Source organism: Pyxicephalus adspersus, chromosome 8 (assembly GCF_032062135.1).
Source record: "Pyxicephalus adspersus chromosome 8, UCB_Pads_2.0, whole genome shotgun sequence".
NCBI lineage: Eukaryota > Metazoa > Chordata > Amphibia > Anura > Pyxicephalidae > Pyxicephalus > Pyxicephalus adspersus.
In genome coordinates, this window is record NC_092865.1 from 60,665,178 (window position 1) to 60,685,836 (window position 20,659).

General features: G+C 37.3%; 1 protein-coding gene across 1 annotated transcript in view; it reads left to right on the plus strand.

Moving 5' to 3' along the window:
- CFAP20DC (CFAP20 domain containing) overlaps nucleotides 1-20,659 on the plus strand; it is a 173,803-nt gene that overhangs the window by 21,101 nt on the left and 132,043 nt on the right. The window contains exon 5 of the mRNA XM_072421219.1: nucleotides 15,879-15,993. Coding sequence (XP_072277320.1) covers nucleotides 15,879-15,993 — 115 coding nt within the window. The remainder of the gene's footprint in view (nucleotides 1-15,878; nucleotides 15,994-20,659) is intronic.

The window sequence follows — 20,659 nt, forward strand, 5'->3', positions numbered from 1 at the left end:
TTCCTTTGACTCCTGGACATTATTTTGCTATGTGGAATACAGAACACAGCAATTAAAGAAAAAGGAGCTCCTGTAGATGAGCCAGCAGGTGAAAGTCAGGAGGACAACCCTAAGAATCTGACAGTGGAGGCGAATATTAGAAGCCATGCAGAGATGTATCTCATTAACCTGTCGAATTAGCAATAGTTACTACTGTGCTGGTGAAGACATGAGCAGTATTTGCTTTCAAGTCCAACCTATAGAAATAGATCTTTCCAGCAGCTTTGTCTCATTTACAGGAGATATTAATACACCAAAGATTTTTTGCACAGTGCCCCATAATGGTACAAACAACAGGAATAAACTATTTGGTTTCTCAAATTAAAAAAGATCATAAAATGGTTCTCAAATGCAGTTAAATATATGCAGTCATTAGCTTATAAAAATATTCTTTTCTCTGAGGTTTTTTGTAGTTATTTTGTGACAAGAAATGGTTGTTTCTCTACTTATGTGTTAATAGGGTTGAGCCACCTCTCACAGTGGTAAATGGAGAAAGAAAAGGAGAGAGGTTTGTGGCTCACAACTTGGTTTCAAAAATATTTAGTGTATTAGGTACAAATTGTGAAAACATACATACAGTTCAATGACCATTCCTGTTTAGCAATACACAGGATATAGTTTAGTTTGGTGCTATACAGATATGCTCCTAACATTAGAAAAAATTCAATCAGTCAAGAAAGAATATAAAAAAACGTGTTTTAACCTGTATAGAATCTGACGCATTTCGCCACAGATAGGCTTCTTCAGGGATATGATATTATACAAGTTTATCGGTATTGTTAGTGTAAACAGATCAAGATGGTGCGGAGAAACCATTTGTAGTTATTTTATTTGCCATGGTGTTAAGAGGCAAAAAGGGTATTTTAAGCCTGGGCTCACACAAGAAATGTATGCATTAATGAACATTGTATTTTTGAATGTTGTCCTATATTCCTTTTTCTCTTACATTGTGGATTTTGTTTAGTTGATTTGAATAGTAAAGGTTGATTTCGCATGTACTGTGCTAAATGGATGCAGTTTCTTGTACTTTTAAAGCTGAACTCTAGGGGAAAAATAACCTTGTAGAACCAACCACCCTACTAAAAAGGTTAATGGCTTTGCATAGAGGATGAATAACTTGAGACATCTGCCTTATTCTTTGCTTCTGCAGGCTCCCTCCTCTTCATGCGACTAGTTTTCTGAACCCTATTTTGTTCACTGGCCAATCAGTTGCAGCTGTCTGACATCATCCTGTATAATGCAGGACCAGCAGACCTGCATTGTACAGGAGGATGCAGAGAGCCCATTCACATTTCAGAGTGTCAGACAGTGGAGTGCCATCTGCCAGGGTAGTGACTGCAGCCGGACTGATGAAAAGACTTTCTATCAGTCCAACTGCAGGCATCCCATCCTTCACTATATCACCACCGGTTACATGAATAAGATCTTTCAGCTTTGAGTCATACAAACATTGTTCTTTGAAGATGAAAAACCTTCCCCCTAAAAGAACAATTTATTACCCAGGACTAATGTTTCTTAATTTCAACATATATAGACATCACTGTGGATATGGACCCTATGCCCTCTTACGTATTATCAACCAGTGGTGCATAAATGAATGCTCAGTAACATACCTATCCCTAACAACATTATTTAATTAAAATCCTATCTTGCTATTCTTATTACTCTGGCTATTAACATGTAAGAAGAGGGCTAAATATACATTTATCCCTCCCTCCACCAGTAGCATCTAAGAACTCTGTCGTTACCAAGTTTTTCATAAACTATTCGGATGAATTTCATTACCCCATAGTGGACTCCTACACATGGTTCTACTCTATGCTCCAGTAATTAGTTCATTGATAAATTTAACCTGTCTAGGTCTCCATAATCCCCTGAAGAAGCCTTCTAGGTGAAATGTGTCAGCTCAGAGACAAGTTCTTTTTTTGCCAATATAATTTATTGCATAGAAGAATTATGTCTAGCACAATTAGCATAGGAGATCTATGTTAATATGTAGTTCTGTTACAGACGTTATCAATGCACGCAATTGTTTTTGTCACAGAAAGCCACTTTTTCTCCTTCTTTACCCTCCCCCTAGACTCACATTTATAAGGGTATCATCTAAATTTATTATTCCAGGACAAACAGTTGGTTGGATAACAGTGGTGAAAAAGGGAAAGCTTTTTTTTTGGCCAGACAGAGTGTATAGGACTAAATTTGTACTTTTTTTTGTCCCCTAGGCTAGCTGGCGCATATATGGGATAGCAGCCATGATGATAGTGGAGGGTGATTATAGTGTTCCATGATGCCTTGTGATAAATCATACACTTTATTATTTCAATGGACTGCCTCAATCTTTTTTTGTTGGATAGGTTCTGTGAAGCATGGCAGAGGGTGTCAGTGAATCTAAATAATACAGCTTTATATTGAAGGTCCAATGCTGCTTGAGCCTCAAACAATTAAACAGATGACAATACATGAATAAGTAGACAAGGAAGACAAAAAAGCTCAATATTTACATGTCTACAAATAGATGCCAGAATAGCATAAAGTCCAGATAGAGACTAGACAGCTGACAAGATCAATAGAGAGAAACCAATGGCAGCTCAGTGCTCCCACATGAAAAAATGTAGGTATTTTATATTTGTCGCAGAGCTGCACAGGCAGGGAATTGTGTCAATGGGCCATCAAAGGGCTATTCCATGCACAAGAGAAATACATCTCAATACCTTGGACAAGTCTAATATGTTTCCCTGAGCAGCTCTTCACAAAAATGATCACACAATTACTATCATTCCCAACAACAGTAGAGCTGTATTAAGTAATGATTGATGATCTTTTGTAAAAGCTTCCCCCCTGTCCTGTAGTTATTTTAGTGAATCATTCTAGAAGGTGTTTGCATTTTTTAGAAAACTAGAATTTTTAACTGGCAATACCAAGAAATGAGTTAAAGGGGGATGAGGTATTGTTTCTTGTACAGTGTGCTTTCTGACTCTGCTCAACAGTCTCTGTACATTCTAACACCTGTAGCTCATTTGCTAAATTTCACAATCAATGTGATGGGGTGACTAGAAAAAAAAAAAGTAAAAGGATTTTCAATGTAAAAAATTAAAGTTTGATAAAGCCCTATCTAACCTTGCTTTGCTAGGCATTGGGCCATGTGTACCAACATTGTATAGCCCTGAACACCAGAACTGACTCATTATAGTAAAATGCATCTGTAGTTTTAGTAAGGAGCTGTCCACCTTTTGAATCTTTTGTATAGTGTAACACCTCCATTTTTCCTTTTCTAAAACCACATTCGGATGTTGGATCTTACATTAGATCTTATTATGGTACCTACCATTAGGGATGAGCCTCTGGCATTCTCGCGCAAATTTCCTTGAAGTTCCGATTGCGAAACCATCAGAAATCCAGGAAATCACTATAGGAGGTTTATCGCCGTGCCTGGGGATCTCTCAATGAGAGGAGGATTCTCAGGACTCCATTCATAAATGCAGCCGCGATACTCCTCCTCTCAGAGTGAGTCATGTGGCTTGCGTTTATGAATAAACACGGCCGTGGGAAAAATCAGAGGGTTTTTCCCACACTGCATTTATTCATGAGCAGCCAACACATACTACTAGTAAAGGGCTGCAGGTCCTAAAAGTTCAGTCTCGCCAGCCAAAGTTACAAAGGCTGTTCTGGCCTACATGTTTGGTAAGCGAGAACGGCCCAATTCGCTGCAAGACCGAATTTAATAAAATTGCTCGCTCATCCCTACCTATCATAATAACTACTGTGGTTCTACTTGGATGATCTTTTTTGAAACATATGTGGGAGAGATGCTATCTCTCTATCTCTGTCTTTCTCCTCTTCTTTTATGAAGTGCATTCCCAAAATGTGGTAAGTATGATCATAGAATTGACAGGATTTTTCTTCCTTTTCTGTCTCAAAGACACACAAAGGGAGGGGAATCCTGATCGTAGTTATAAGCAAAACAGGTTTTGTTTTTACTTTATTTCAACTGTTTGTTTTAAAAACAGCTCTAAATTTTTGGATTTATGTAAACTTTTTGTTTCAGTAACAGCAGTTACCAAATGAATATTTGCAATTTGGACACAGACAGCAATAAAAATCATCTGGGGGTTCAATCCCCCCCTTCTGAATTCAAAAGAAGAAAATATTTTGATTTTACGTATTTTAATAGTGATGTAGATGTTTATAAAAGGATTTTCAATGTAAAAATTATTGTTTGATAAAGAAGCTTTTAGTCTATTTACACATTTTTTTAAATCAAACATTCCTTTATATTCCTATACTTAGCTAAATGTTCCTTTGTTTGTGTCCCACATACCCCCCCTCCCAGACACTGCAGCCCAAAATAGTGTGTTTTGGCAACAGAAAACAATGCTGATAGCAATTCCCCTTTAAATTATTTTACATCTCACTTTAGCACAAGTAGGCACAGCCTACATGAAAATGGTAACTGCTTTATACTCATGAGCAGAGCAGCAATATTCCCACATCATTACTGTAAATTTATTACTGTGCACTTCACTGGCAGGATTGCCAGGTATTTGTGGGACTTTGCAGAGCAATACAATAAAAAAAGAGCTTTCAATTAGCTGCTACGTCAGATTTTTAATGGGGGGGCATAGTTCTACTTAAAGTTTGCAGATCTGCACACCTATAATAACTTTGGTGTGAAAGGCCCTCTGTGGCTTTTGCAGTCTTATGTGGAGGTTACCACAGAATTAGGTGTGCCCCTCCAGTGCCATTTGTAAAGTGGGCCTTAAAAAGGCCCATTTTAAGCTTGCTCTTGACTGTAGCATTGCACTGTAGACTCAAGCATGCTCCCAACCTTTTCCATGTAACTGAATGAAGGAAGTACAAGTGCAAGAGCAACGCATGCAAACGTGCTAACCTGCAATGTGTTTTGCCTTTCAGGGACGCATAACGGCAGTGCTTTATGTACCTGGGTCAGCTTATCACATGGTTTTCAACCGCAAGTGTGCAAAGTACCTAAAGGGTGAAGATTTTTCCTCTGAGGGTTATAAGAAACCAGGGAACGACAAACCTCTAGACACATAAAATGTAAAGATAATTTTTTAGGTTGAGTGGTCCCTTAACGTTAATGGCCACGTCTTCCTATAAACTGTGTTTTGGACCGTTCACAACCTGATAACATAATTCTGTATTCTGATTAGGATTAAGCTCTGGGAGGCAAAGTACATCTGGATATGTTTGTCTTTGACAGTGTGCGAGGATTCTTGGAATACTATGTGTTTAGCGCTAATGTGAGAGTGCCTTATGTGCTCTCTACCATCTGGATTGCTGCACTCATTATTATCAGACATGCATATTGTCTGTATCCTCTCCTGAATAATTAACAGGACCAGACAAGATGGGCTTGCAAACAAGGCCTTTATATCTGACTTCATCCTAATTAGGAAGGAAGAAATGTGCCGACACGCCTTTGTGTTTCAATGCACATTTTATCTTCAGCTCCCGTTACTAAATATGCATGAATACACAAGGTGTGATAAACACGAGCATGTATTTGCAAACAGTTTTGTTTTTTGCATAGATGGGTCTATATCAGGCTCTGAAATGTGCATTCTCTATAAGTGTGTCACATCTGGAAATGTAGATAGTGGTTACTTTGTTTTATATGGAAGCATTGGGGTTGGAAGAAGTTCAAGCAGCTTTCTCTAATGCTTTTTTTGAACTTTTTATACATAATAAAATAGAATTAGAAAAAATATGTGGCTTGATGTGAATTACCCATCTTACCTTCAGTTGTAAAGGCTCCTCTCCTGAGTTGATTGCTCCGACTTTACTGTACGCTATGGGCTTCTCAGAGGCAGTCAGGAAGAGCCGTCATGTTTTATTGGCTGGAGGACGGCCAGCATAATCTAGTCCTTTCTTAGCCGGCCTGACTGTCCCTGGCCTGCCCCTTATATTCACTGGGTTTTTGATGTAGCTTTTAACCATGAAGGCCCAGCATGACAAATGAGCTTTTCCTTGGGTGGTCTGCATGCAAATGCAGCCTAACCAGATCCACCATTTCTTCCAGACTGAAATTCATCCATCAAGGCATTTTGGTCCCCTCCATGACCCATGAACGGTCTGTATTGTATAAAGAACTGATGATCTCACTGGGTCTGTAATGGAAGCATGCTCATTTTTCATAATCAGATTGATGGGGGGAGACAAAGGAGCCATGAAAAGAAAAATAATGGCAGATTACACTTCAGCTTTAAATTAGGCCCATCATTTGTTCTATTTCATATAATATATGCGTACATTACCAAATAACATCAATAGTTTTAATTAGTAGTATAAATTTCATATGATACATTAAAAAGCACTAATCCTCAGCTCCTCATATTACCTACATACGCAGGCTAGGATCACACGGCCAGCAAAGGCATTGCAGGTGCCAGGAGTTTATTGTTTCCAATCGGTCCTTGTCTGGTAGACTTGCAGTAAGATCCAAACTGGACCCTTTCAAAATCATATTGGTATGTACCAGAAAAACTCTTGAGCAACATACAGAAATCAAAACAATCTTGTATATAGGGTAACTTATAACAGAATGTAGGATCTCATATTTAGTGATCAGTGATCACTATACTTGGCCTTGCTACAGGCTTAGTCAAACTCTAGTCATTTTGATACTGACAACCTAATACATAGTTCTTGATCCTTCTGGTTTCCTCTGTCATCCCTTCCTCAGGTTGTGTTTTTTTTGAATAGTAAAATGACTAGTCTGGTATACACACCTATACACTAGCAGAAGCACAAGCAAACAGGGAAAATTAACCATTGTGATCACTAGCAAAGTCAACAGTGTTTTCCACCCCTTATATGTGCTGTCTGACCAAACAAAGTCATACACTTTTATATCTTTATTAGATCGCTTTTAGCCCTATTTACAGCATGCATTTACTGTAGTATCACTTTGATAAACTTATGCAATGTCAAATTATTTCCATTCAGAATTACATTCATTTTTTCCAAGATCTTGTATTGATGATGAGAGAGTCAGACCTCTGTATAAAGTCTTCTCGAGCACATCCCAAGATTCTCAATGAGACTAAGGTCCACTCCTTCAAAATTTGACCCCAATGAATCCTGGCATTGTCATCTTGAAACATGCCCATGTTATCTGGGAAGAAAAAACAGGGGCCTTTTAATATGGCCAAGCAGTGTATAGTGTACATAGTATAGTATACATTTTAACTGTGTATTTGATTTTTCAGCCTAAAGATTTTTTTTTTAGAAATATTTTTGTACTTACAATATATTCTATTAACTACAGAAAATAGCTGCACAGAGATTTTTACAAGTGCACTTTGTTTCTGAAATGAAAGAAAAGGTCCATATGTTTCTCCTTTCCGTTCTTCTCCTGCCTTCCTGCAGCAATGACCCACAGCGCGGTTTCATGTGCAGTTTGAATCCCATTTTGATTAATTGCATCGGTGAGATCATTGTAGCGTCTTCAACTAGGCTGAAAATAGCGTTGTGCTTGAGTTGCTCTTCCAATCTAGCAAGACTAATAGAAAAATAAATATGTTTAGGAGAATGTTTTAAAGGTTGCTGTGTGTGCAGGGAGGCGTGGGCCAAGTACAAACTTATGTTTAGGGAAATTGCGGCCAAGCCTTTGTTCCCATCTATTCTATCGGCTAATACACATTTTACTTGGTTATGGTTTTATGCATTTTATTTTATTTTTAGGAGGTTATGAAACATTTTAGAAGATGTTATTAAAGAAGAGTTTAACCAAAGACTTCTTCTATATAAAGTGGCTGTAAAACTATGGGCTATGGGATATGCGATCCTATTCTATAGGAAAAAAAATTAGGGATGATGTTAATCAGAAAATCCTATGTAAGCTTTAATATGCTAATGTGACTTTAAAAGTCATTTTCAAAATTTTTTAAGACTGAACTCCAGCTCCAATTTCCATATTACACAGTTGTACAGGTTTTCTCCTGTACTAATATTTTTTCTTGGGATTTCACAGTTTCTCCTAGGTAATTACAGTTTACTTTTAAAGCTGAAGCAAGTTAGTTAGACCTTGCTTCATTTTAATGCTGGAGAACACCCAACATCATTCTGTTCTTACCTCCCCTGTTCCTGTCCCAGGTCCACCACTTTTTTTTATTTTATTTCACTTCTTATAATCACGGAAGCTCAGAATCACACATGGTCATGGTCTTCAGCTTTCATTAACACTTGGTAATTATTCAATGAATAATTTTGTTTATGCTTTCCTGTATCAGGGGATAATGCTCTGCCCCTCTCTGCCAATCTTTAGGTGGCTGTTTTAACACATTTTAACACATTACAACACATGTGCATTACACAGACATTGAGCAATGTTACCACAATCAAGAAAACCCATCCTGAGAAATACTATGTGGCCAACCCCTGAGTAAATGCATATAGATAGCAAAGGGCTGCAAATATAGCTGCAGGAGATCATCAGCAATGAGATGTATTTTTGTAAAAATTACAGGCCTAAACTACATTTATCAGTGAGACAAAATAAAGTAAAATCCCTCTTTGTGTTATTAACATGCAAATTGCTTTGTGTTTTTTAAATGTAAAAAAATTGGATATATTTGTACGCCTTCCGAAATCTCTAGTTTGTTAAATTTATTTACCTTTTAAAATTTGCAAAAGTTAGACTGCCCCTAGCTGTACTGTAGAAGATGATCAAAGGTGCTCCCACCCTCCTCCTCCCTGAGCTCCTATACAAGTATATGTGCATCATTAAGAATATATATATATATATATATATATATATATATATAAATACACCCCTCTTTAGGGGTTTTTTGGATGGGTTGATGAGATCACTGATCTTTTTTCAGGATCTCCAGATCTCACTGCTGAACAGCTCCCACATAATTAATATGACTGTGTATGTCCTCATTGTATATGACAATCTGTGTTCAGAATAAGTATGTTAAATAATGCTGGACACAAAGACTAATGACATCCTATAGTGCAAAAGAAATAGTGTAGGGGAAAGCTCCAGGTTAAAAGTAAGAATCACAGCCAAAAGCATTTATTAATATTTACTGGACTATTTTCTTTGGTTTTAGCTGGAGTTTAGCTTTAAAGTAGAACATGAAATATTCATGGGCAGCAAGTTGAATATATTCTACATCCTACACGAACCTTTCCCAGTTCCACTAATTTCACATTTATTAAACAACAAGGAGTTGCCCTTAAATAATCAACGTCAACTCATTCAATATCACATTACGGAACACCAGCCATAATGTGTTTTTTCACCATGCCATTCCTCCTAAACAGGCAAGGATTTACGAGCGATTCTTCCCCATCACTTACAGTTTTCCGTAATGTTGTTAAGTAAATGAAAATGGAAATTGTTCTAGTCTAGCAATTCATCTAATAGGCTCGAACCAGTTTTCTGAAAAAAGACATTAACGCACCTTACTTTTCCACGTATATTTCCTCTCTGCTTCGTAAGAGAATGTTAATTCACCCACAAACAAATTAGAAACATCTGGGAGTTAATCACAGCTATATTTTATCTCCAAGATTTTTCTCTGTTGTAAAGAACATTAGTCAGACATGCTCTCAGTAATCACCTCAGTCTTTGAATTCTGCAAGTGAAGATTACATTGACACCTACAGGCAAATAACATATTATTTCCTTCTAACGGAAAATGAATTATCTTTATTCTGTAAAAGAACAGTTTTTTCTTTTTGACTTTTATGTTATTTTTTGTTTGTATTGAATTGGCTGTAGAGCCTGGCAAACATGTAACAGTATGATTGTACAATGATCCTACTATCCTTTAATTAGTTACCCCTACCTACATAAGTGCAGACCAGCTGATGAAATATTGACCATTCTCTAACTAGTGGTCAAATTCAACTGGACTTGTTCTTGTTCTTGTTCTCTGTAATAATGAAGATGTTTTGCAGCATTCCAAGCCACTTTATCTGTTCTACCAGTGTAGGTAATACCCTAGCATTTAATAAAATCTCATGATTGGTGTCATGAAGGTGTCCTGCACTGGTGGAACTGATGAAGTAGATTAGCCACAGAACATCTCCAACATTATAAGATCAAGTGAATCTTTTTAACTATTACTAGATATACAAAGACCAGAATAAATGAGAAAATTCACAGACATTGCTCTTCCTCCGTAATCATTTGTCCTGCACTGTCCGACCCTATCCGGGACTGCACAGCCTTTCCAACAAAATGTCCCCACCGTGTCTCCATCTTAGTTTACATGTGCCCCTTTGTCTCATTTCTTCCTACAGGTAAGCTGAACTCAGAAAGTGGGCTTCCCTAAACTCATAAATCCACAGCCTTGGAAAAAAAGAGTCCACCTCTCCAGGGACAACACGGGCAGCAATAAAAACCCAGCAGGAGTTACATAGGTTGAAAAAAGTCAAGTTTAAACACTAGAGAAAACACATATCCCAGATAAAAACCATATGGACTTAGTTGATCCAGAGGAAGACAACAAAACCTGGTTCAATTTGCTCCAACAGGAGAGAAAAATTCCTTTCTGATCCCGTGAAGCATTTGAATCTTCCCTGGATGAACCATCTCGGTTGTCCTAGCTTTATCTTAAAGCAATCTTTAGTACTCATGGAAACTACTTCCTGAGGGAGCCGATTCCACATTTTCACAGACCTTACAGTAAAGAATCCCTTCCTTATCCAGAGCTTAAACTTCTTTTCCTCCAGACACAAGGAGTGCCCCTTTTGTCCTTTGTTATAAACTTAAAGTGAATAATCGGAAGAGAGTTCTCTATATTTACCATATATATATATATATATATATATATATATATATATGTATAAAGGGTGATCATATCCCCCTTAAATATCTCTTGTCAAGGGAGAATAGATTCAGTTCAGCTAATCTCTCCCCATAGCTGAGCTCCTCCATTCCTTTTATTAGATTAGTTCTATTAAAAAAATAATTATCTATACAGATACTTTAACATTTTAAAGGAAAAAAGAAAGAAATGGACTTCAAATAGGATAATAAGAGTGAGTTAAACAAATATCCAGTAGAGTGGAATTTTTAGGATTGTTCTGCCGATTGACATTAATGTATAAATTCCAACGACAAAGAATTGACTCACCACTATTCAAGATGGTAATATAAAAATGGATTCTCTTACAGTAAAGATGAATTCCAACTTGGCAGGCAGATGTATTTTTCAAAGTATGATGCACATTCGCAGGTGTATATTTTTTGTAGCTACAGATACTTTGTACATTCTGAAAGCACTTAAACAGTCAAAAGAAACGATTTTGCAAAAGGTTACTCATGTCAGCAGACTCTTGTTTACAAGGTAAATGCACTTAGCTAATGTCATAGTCCATTTGATGTTATGTGTTTATAACAATGTTTGAATGTTCCCATTGTCTGCATTTTTATAAACAGTCTAGACACGGCACAACGCGTGATGCCTGGAAACCAAATATCCATATTCAACGCAGAAGGGAACAAAATCCAAATCAATTAATTCTGCAACTTTATCAACTGATTGACTTTGTTAAGTTGTTCATTTAGGTTTAGGAATGTTTTACAATCGCTACTTTTCTAAACATGTTTGTAAATTACAGTGTTTTAACATCCATTAACTTGGAGTTTTTATACCAGTTGATGGTATTTAGGAGTGCATTAGTTTTATTGTTAAGGTATTGCTAGACTAACAGGAGTGTAGAAAGTGGCAAAGATGCAGATGAAGTAGGGGGCATTAGGTAAAGGGATGAATTTGTATGCAGGGTTGTTTATACACACCTCTGCAGTTCCAGAGACTATAAAGATGACATAATTATGTTATTTGCTATGCTGCTGGTGGCTCTGAATGTTTAATAATTAGCATATTATCCTACCCAATCACTCCTACAGACCAACCCCTGCAACCCTATATATTGCAGAGTGCATATGATGTATTCAGGCTGTGAGACATGTATGAAATGTAAGAAAAAAAGGAACAACTGTGTGCAGAGGAAATGATGTGAGGTATGGGTTGGTAATAGGATAAAAAATATTGGAGCTGCCATAATTAGCCTGTTTTCAAAGCAGCTACAGTATTTACATAAATAAAAAGTATGTCCCTTCTGAAATTATATATATATATATATATATATATATATATATATATATATATATATATGTTTTTTTGCAGAAGGGACATATAGCAGCCCATTTGCAATCAATGTAGGATTATAGCATTACTGGCTGCAGGAAATGAATGAACTCCTGTGTGCACGTATGGCAGTTATGTCATTCTAAACTGGCCAGTCAAAAAGCCAAGGATCCCAAATCCAAAAGTGGACCAGTTGAAGGTGGTGGTACTGGCAAAGCAGCAGCACAGCATGGCCGTGAACAAGCCTTCAGTCTGCTGACTGGACAATGTAGGAGCATCAGAACATCAGTCTGCTCACTCTGTTCTACTTTTTCAGTGTTTTTGTACCCTTTGCTTCCATTTCATTCTGTTATACTTAGTGAAACTTACTGATTGGTTATCCTGGCAAGGAAATGTATGAGGAAACCCTTAACCTCCCTAGCAGTAATCCCAAGTGTAGGTGCTTTGTGCAGAATAGTGATGGCATGATCAACAAAGTAATATTTAGGTATGTAAAGGCATTTGGTACACAAACAGTAGATTGAAATAATTGATGGCTGTTGGTAAATATATTAAAAAAAACAGCTATTTAGGGTTAGTCCACCCAAATCTGCAAAAAATATAGCTATTATGATGGTCCCCTTGTCAGATTTTGTATCTATTTACAGGGAAGAGTTGGAGTCCTACCCACCTTTGTTTATTATTGCACCTACTTTATTATTCTCCATAAAACAAAAAAAAAAACACTCAAAGGGACAGGAAATTTTTTTTTAAACAAAATATTTTGTTCCAATATTTCATTCATTACCTCTAGGTGAACTGTCTCTTTTTTCTGTAGAAAAGATTAAAATTCTAAAAATGTGATTTTGGAGAAAAGCAGTGAAATTTCTCTATTGAATGTACATTAGGTTCTAGTAAGTAGGGAAATCTAAGCACATGGCTTTTGCAGATAGTGGGACTGAAATGCAAAGCAATGAACTAGCGCTGCCATTCTGCGCTCAGAACCTTTTTCCAAATGTAGATGTTACGTGTGGAATGATTGCGGCTAATGACCGCGGCTAGCGCCGTTACTCACCTCCTGATCACTGGAATATTATTATAAATGAGGTTGATTTTCCTTTTGACTACCTCATTTTTTTCTCTACATGGTCCTATTACTTTCTTATCACATTACTGACCCTTAGATATGAATGCTTCAGTGGAGACATAATAAAAATATATTAACTGTTCTTAGCCTGCTTCAACGTAACTTCAGGAAGAAAGGAGGAAAAAAAATAATGAAATGAAACGTAGCACTCAGGTCCTGTGGCCGACGATCGCTCGTAACAACTGCAATAAATATATTCCTGGGATCTACTTCTGAAGGATGACAATGATTCCCCTGTCACCTTAGAATTTGTACTGGAATTTGTACAGTGTAATGAGATTTTTATAGCCTGTGGCTGGATACAATATTGCATTTTTTTATTTTATTTCCTTTAATTTTATTTAGAGCTCAGATCTAATTAAAAAAGCAGGACAATTTTTTAGATTAAGGAGCTGTTAAGACAAACCTATTACAAACCTGGGTAATTTAAACTGAGGGTATCATGTAATAATGAGCAAAGGTTGCTTCTAGTAAAAACAGCATCCAGATCCAGAGATGTAGGCAACTGAGGTGGTATGCACAACTTTTACTGCAAATGCAAGGAGTAATCTAAAACCAAAAAAACTGAGGACCTGATTGAATAAAGCTCTCTAACACTGGAGAGGATACACTTTCATGAGTGAACCTGGGTGATCCAGCAAACCTGGAATGCATCTGGTCTGGGCCTTAAAACGTTTACTAACAAATAGCAAGCGCCTCTTAGGAAATCCATTGCAGAGTTGGTGGATCCCCCAGGTTCGCCAATAAAAATGTATCTTCTTTTGCCTTGGAGATTTTCTAATAAATGAGGCCCAGTGGCAGCAACATTTAACTACTCCTCATTGTGCAATATCTTAATCCAGCTACAAGATGTCCTTAGACTTCTGATTTAAATGATGTTGGGTATCTGGTAGACTGAGAAGATGCAGTAAGTGCAGGGTGTACTCTGCACATCTTGAACCAAATTGTCATAACCAACCACAGGGGCAGAATGGGCAAACTGTCTCTTTCATTTTCCACCACTCGCCTCAGTATGTAGTTAAGCTATTTGGTTTTAGTAGAATGATAATAAGGGTAAAAAGCTAATTTGAAGAAGGTAACGAACAGTAACTAATAAATTATTTCTAAAATGATTATTTATGACGCTATTTTAATAATAAGGCCTCTGAGTACAGGGGTCAGGACTGTATATGAAGGGGCATGAGTATTTAACATACATGCTGTAGAGCTCAGATGGTAATGCAAATGGGATGCAAAGGAACCAGTAGTATGTAAACATAGAGTGTAGTGGTCAGGTACATATAAGGCACATAGTGCGGGTATCAAAAATCTATAGGGCACAGAGTGTAGGGGCCAGTTCTATGTAACATACAGAGTGCAGGCGTCGGAAGTATGTAAAGTAAAAGTCCATGAGTATTTAACCTACCAGCAGTTAGACGTATGTAACATCCAGAGAGCCACATTCATTAGTTTGGAACATAAAACACATATTACAAAGAATGGAGGTCAAGAGAGTGTGATATGCACTGTACATAATATAAGCCTGACTACTGAATGTATTTCTGTATGTTCTATTGTAAAGTACTTAATAAACAGGGTACATCCTTTGAATGCCCTTCAGAGTTTAAGGGTACCTCCCCAACCACCTCAAAAATTCTCCATTCCCATGATTAAACCACCTCCTAGACCCCCCTCCAAGAACAAACCCCTCCCCTTCAGTAAACCATTCCCTCCATCCACCATTAACCATCGCTCCCACCAGCAAAAAATATCTACCCTTCAAACTAAAATCCTCCAGCAACAAAAACATTTCACCCAATACAAACACCTTTCCTACAAGCACAACGGTCTTTCTAAAACTAACATCCTGTCAAGCATGAACACCTTTATATTACAGATAATAAAATAACACCCAACATATCCAAAACTCCCTGGTCCTTTCTCCAGTCAACTGGACCAGGAACAAAATGGTTAGGCTACCTGTAACTGAATGGTTGGAAAAGAACCATCGGTGAAAACACTTGGGTCAGTCTTGAGGGTGGACCATAATCCACCACTGCTTTGAGAAGTGGATCCAAGAAAACCCAGGGGTGGTACAGCAACAATAAGTGCTACAGTCCCATGATCCAAGGATGGTTACTAGCATTCCATATTATCCATAAACTATTAAATGTGGAGCTTAAAGACATATTTAAGTTAAAAAAATACTCTGGACATTTTCCATTTTTAATAATTGCCAATAGTTCCTTTGATAATAAAAGATGAAGGGCTGGTGCATCCATGATTATTAAAGGCCGGAGCTTCCTCACTTCATACAAATTGAATTCTTTCACAGACTGAAGGGCTTTTAAAATACAGTAGAAAGTGCAGAAATAAATTAGCATGTAAAGTGATCTGTGATATCAAGCTTTGTTTCACCTAAGTTTGAATTTAGGAGAGAGAAAAAAAAATCTCATTACTTATCTTATAAAATGTCATCTTTAAAATGCCCAGCTTTTCTACCTGACACTGAATTTTATATGAAATGCACACTTTTACATGATGTTATCGAAATGCAATTTATTATGTCTGCTATAATCTGCGTAATATTTTTTCCCTCCTAGAATAACCGATTTGGCAAATATTAAAAGAAGATTATATTTATCAACCGTCTATAAGGAATTATCCGCAACCCCTCTACATGCAAAAATCCCTCTGTCCATTATCAAACGTAAAGTGGTAAGCGTTTCATTTCTTTAAGTGCATAGGAAATTTTTTTTGGAAATCTTTTTACTACAATACAAATGTAAAATTATAGTATCAGTAATGCACAAGTGCAAATCCAGCCCAAACTTTGGCCTGGAAGATAAAACCTAATATTTCATTAGGATATCTATACATTTGCTGTGCTCCCCTAAAGATCCTGTGTTGTACTATACTATGTACTGTGACAGAGGCAGCATACATTCGGGGAATCTATATTTTGTTACAGTCCTACAAGGACAGCGTCCATGCTGCCCCATGAGAAAGCCAGCATGCAATCAGGACATGTGTATCTTTGCTGTGCCCCAAAGATGGCTGGCATTCTGCCTTTTAAGACAAATAGCATGTTATCAGGACATCTATATCTTTGCTATTCTCTCACAATGCTAGCTGCCATGCCACCCATGAGAAAGTCAGCAACTAATTAATGGTTTTATATCTCTACAATACGCCTACAACGATGGCTGCCATGCTGTCTGAGAGCAAGTTATTATCTACCCAGGACATCCATATCTATATCCATATCTATATACCTGATGAGATAGCCAGTATATCTGTAATTGTGTTATGCCCTTACAAATATGGCTGCCTGCATAAAAAGCCTGCATGCATTGCCAACTCTCACAAAGTTTCAATCCCATGCCATTCGATAAGGGTTCACCCATCTATTTGTAATACCTATATCCTCTTTAGGTTCATCCAAAGATGGCTGCTATGCCAGAATTTAGGAAAACCAGCAATAAATCAGGGCTACCAGAGTTTCCTTAACAAACTATGCAAATCCTAGAAGAGATGCCATGGCACCCTATGACAGAGGTAGAATTTAATAAAAACACAGCTTTGTCTAAATTAGTAACTGGATCTATTGAAGGAGACTCCCTTAGCTTACAGATAAACATTCAATGTCTCAGTATTGCATGGCGGATATCACTAGGGTCAGCATATCCTACCACAGCGACAGAAGCTGGGTGCTACAGAGGGCCTGCAGATATTATTCATATACAGCTTACTTCTAGGGCTACCCCTTTTTAATTAAAGAAGAAACTATACTCAGCATCCTAGCTTACTTATTAAATATTTGTAGCTGTCTAGAGTAAAGAGTTATATCAAATAATTTCTAGGGATATATTCAAGGCTTTATGGAAGGGTAGTCATTGATCAGTCATTGGGGATCAATCAAAGGGATCAGTCATTGGTATAATGAAGCATTTCAGAATCTTCTTCTCCACACCCAAAATTATATTAGGGTTTCTCAAGGGTAAACACGTGTTATTATCAATCAATTAGAAAAATGCTATTTGCAATATTTTCGAATGAAACAAATGCCCCCCTTATGTTAATGGTCAGAATGCCATCTATGGTTTCATACAGCCAGCTCTACCAAGCGGTGTTGATCCCAGAACCCTAGATGAGAATAGCAGTTGATTTGTTGCTTTGCTTTGTATTATATGAATCGCCATGATCATGTTTTATTTAGCAGCATTGTAGACTTTTGCATGTTGTGTACTGATTCATCCACCCTCATCTGTATTCATATGAAATTAATTTTAGATTAGGTATGGTTGCTTGCATCCTTGTATATATGTAAATTGTATTTATCCCTACATCCTGTTATCACCATTGTAATCATGTATTAATGTATATTTGTTTACATGCAGCTCTGGGCTAAAACACATATTTAGGTACCCTTGGAGGTTGAAAAAAAACAGCTTTGGCAGCCATTCTCACCAGTTCTCTCAGATTTCTCACCAGCTTTCTAGATGTCCGGGCTTTCTTAAAGTGGACATTTCAATGAGAGATAGGGTAAGGGGAGTGGGTCCAGGCTGTGTAAGCAGAACTAAGCCCTGGGAATACTCACCTGGCCCAGTTCTGTGCTTGGAGCCGCCATCTTTGCCTTTCTTCTATTACGCATCCCAATCTTCCCTCATCTTGATTGACCAGACCAGGATGACGTAACTCCCATGCAGGCACGCAAACACCTTCCAGCAGTCCCGGCAGCCACAGGGGAAGGTGGGATGTGCCAAGTTTCCTGGCAACCAACGCTAATTTTGATAGATGCGCAGTGATCAGGCAGATAAAAATACTTATTATGGAAGGGACATCGCCTGTCGTTAATGTTTAAAGTGGAACTTAAGTGTAAGTTTTTAGTATGGATTTCCATCAATATGATAATAATATTGGATATCTTAGTGTACAATATTTTTAAAAACATTTTCTTAACCACGGACACAGCTGCCAAGGATTTGTGTTTTAAATTTTATAGTTCCCTTGATTTCAGAAATTACCGGTATATATGTCTGTAATGTGTATTTAATGTGTATATAAAACTGAAGGATAAACTTCTCATATTGTCTCCAAGATTTATTAAAGCTCTCCAAGGCTGGAGATGCAGCAAGCCTGGAATGGTCTAGGATTAAAAACAATAATAGCAAAAAATAGCAAATGACTTTTAGGAAATCGATTCAAGGTTTGCTGGATCCCCCAGCTTCACTGATGAAAGTGTATCCTCTCCAGCCTTGGAGAGCTTTAATAAATGAGAGCCAATGTATCCTTAATTTGTTAGGGTGTTCTGTAGTTCTAACACACTTTCTGCTCTACAGTGACATTGCTGTTCCTCTAAAGATATAAGGCAGTGAGTGAGAATTGTCACTCTAGAACACAGAATGAAAAAAAGACTAAAAAAGACTTTCAAAAGATGAATTTGATGTATAGCAATGAAAGTAAGAACTGCAATACTTCAAATTTGTGTGCTTGAGTTTATCCACATTTTAGGTGAGGTGAGGATAAAAATGGAAAGTTAGTTCGGACATGTGAGGTGCAAAATGAAAGGCAGCCCACAGCAGCAGAAGGGTTAAAGACTGCTGCATTTTCGAAAATCCATAGAAAATAAAGCATTTTCATAAACTGGGAATATTGTCTATTTACAAGACGGGCAATTTTTTTCCAGACCAGCAAATTAAGCAAAATGCTTTCAAAACAATTCCATTTTCTGTGAATTTGCAGCACTTATGTGCAAGACATTTGTCTTCTAAATAACTTTAGAAACTCTAAGTTTTATGCTTATATGCAGTCTGGGCAGCCTGTTTTTTTTTCTAGCGCAGAGGGAAAAAAATATGCTGATAAAATTATTATTCATAAAGCCGTACCGCTGAGGTAGTTATTAATTTGAAATAAAAAGAGGATAAATCTATTTCGCTTGGATGTAATTTAAATTAGTTGGGTCTGGTGTCATACAGTACCAGTGTTTAAAAAAACAAAAGTACACTTTAATGAACAATAAATTAAATTGTATCTGAATGTGTAGTTCAATTACACGGTTTCCATCAGAGAATAAATAAATCATTCATGCAAAATGTGAATAAAAAATCCTGATCAATTGCTCGGGAAAGAAAGTGATTAATTGGTCTAAACTCTCATTAGTCTCCACATCTCTGCCTTTCCGAGAACAGTGATTGTTGGTGTTTGTCAGTGAGAACCCTGTAAGAAGTTAGATGCAAAAACCTAATTAGGAAATGAATAAAAATGGAAATATTTTCTGCAAATATGTAACTTAGGGATGGTAAAAGTGAATTCCAGGCAATCAGTTAAACACACATGAAATATACTTAAAGCGATTATATTTCTGTTCATACAGTTTTGAGATTTACACAGTCTTGCCTAACAGCTCAGCCCTGTCTGGCCGGTGAGAAGACCTGTTTTTTATAGCTGCGCTGTAGAATTCATAGGATTAGTAGTAGTTAAGGCTTCATTCAGATGGGGGGTGAGATTATAGTATGATTATCAATTCCTAACACCCCAAAGAGAATGAAAAGTCTTACTGGCAGGTGCCCTTGGAATATGAATGAGGATAGCTGTGATTCTTTCAGTACTGCCAGCTGCCACCCAAATGGTAAAATGCTTGCTCTATAAGAACCAATGCAATGGTGTGGGTGGCTGAGTGACTGGCATGGGCCAGCCACCAGAGCTAGATGAGAAAGCCGTTTCCCTCCACTAATCTGAACATAGCCAAAAGGGGGTTTCCACTTTTCAGCATGTGAATAGAAAAACTCTACTAATACTTTTTGTTGATATAAAGTGATATGACTGGTGTAGCTTTTCTGATCTGCAGTCCATGATTTTGATTAAACCACCACCAAGGCTGCTAAAGCGGTTAGAGAAATTGGAAAACCTATTAAAGGGATTCCAATCTGAACACAAGGGTGCTTTTCTATAAAAAATGCAAGGTTGCAGTCACGAGCTTCTGTGATTCCAAATTTAAAAAAAATTAAGTCTATCAGTATAAGGGGACCAGCAAAATTAGTTCTTAAAGTAGAACCATACACTTTTTCAAGAAAAATGCTATCAGGCAGGTACTTTATAGCAGAAGGGACAGATAATGTAATAAAATAACACTCACCAGACCCCTTTTCTTCACTGGTGCCGCCATCTTCTTCCTTCTTATTTCCCTGGTTCCTATCTTCAATCACCTTGATTGGCTGGGCCAGGGTGATGTAACTCCTGTGGGATGCTTGTATGAACTGTGATTTTTTTTGCAAAAAGGGTATCACTTGTCAATTTTGTTTTTGTAGAACTATAATTCTCCTTTGTTGTGTTTTGGGCCTGGGGATGAAATCACTTAGCTCAGCAAGTGCACTCACTTCAT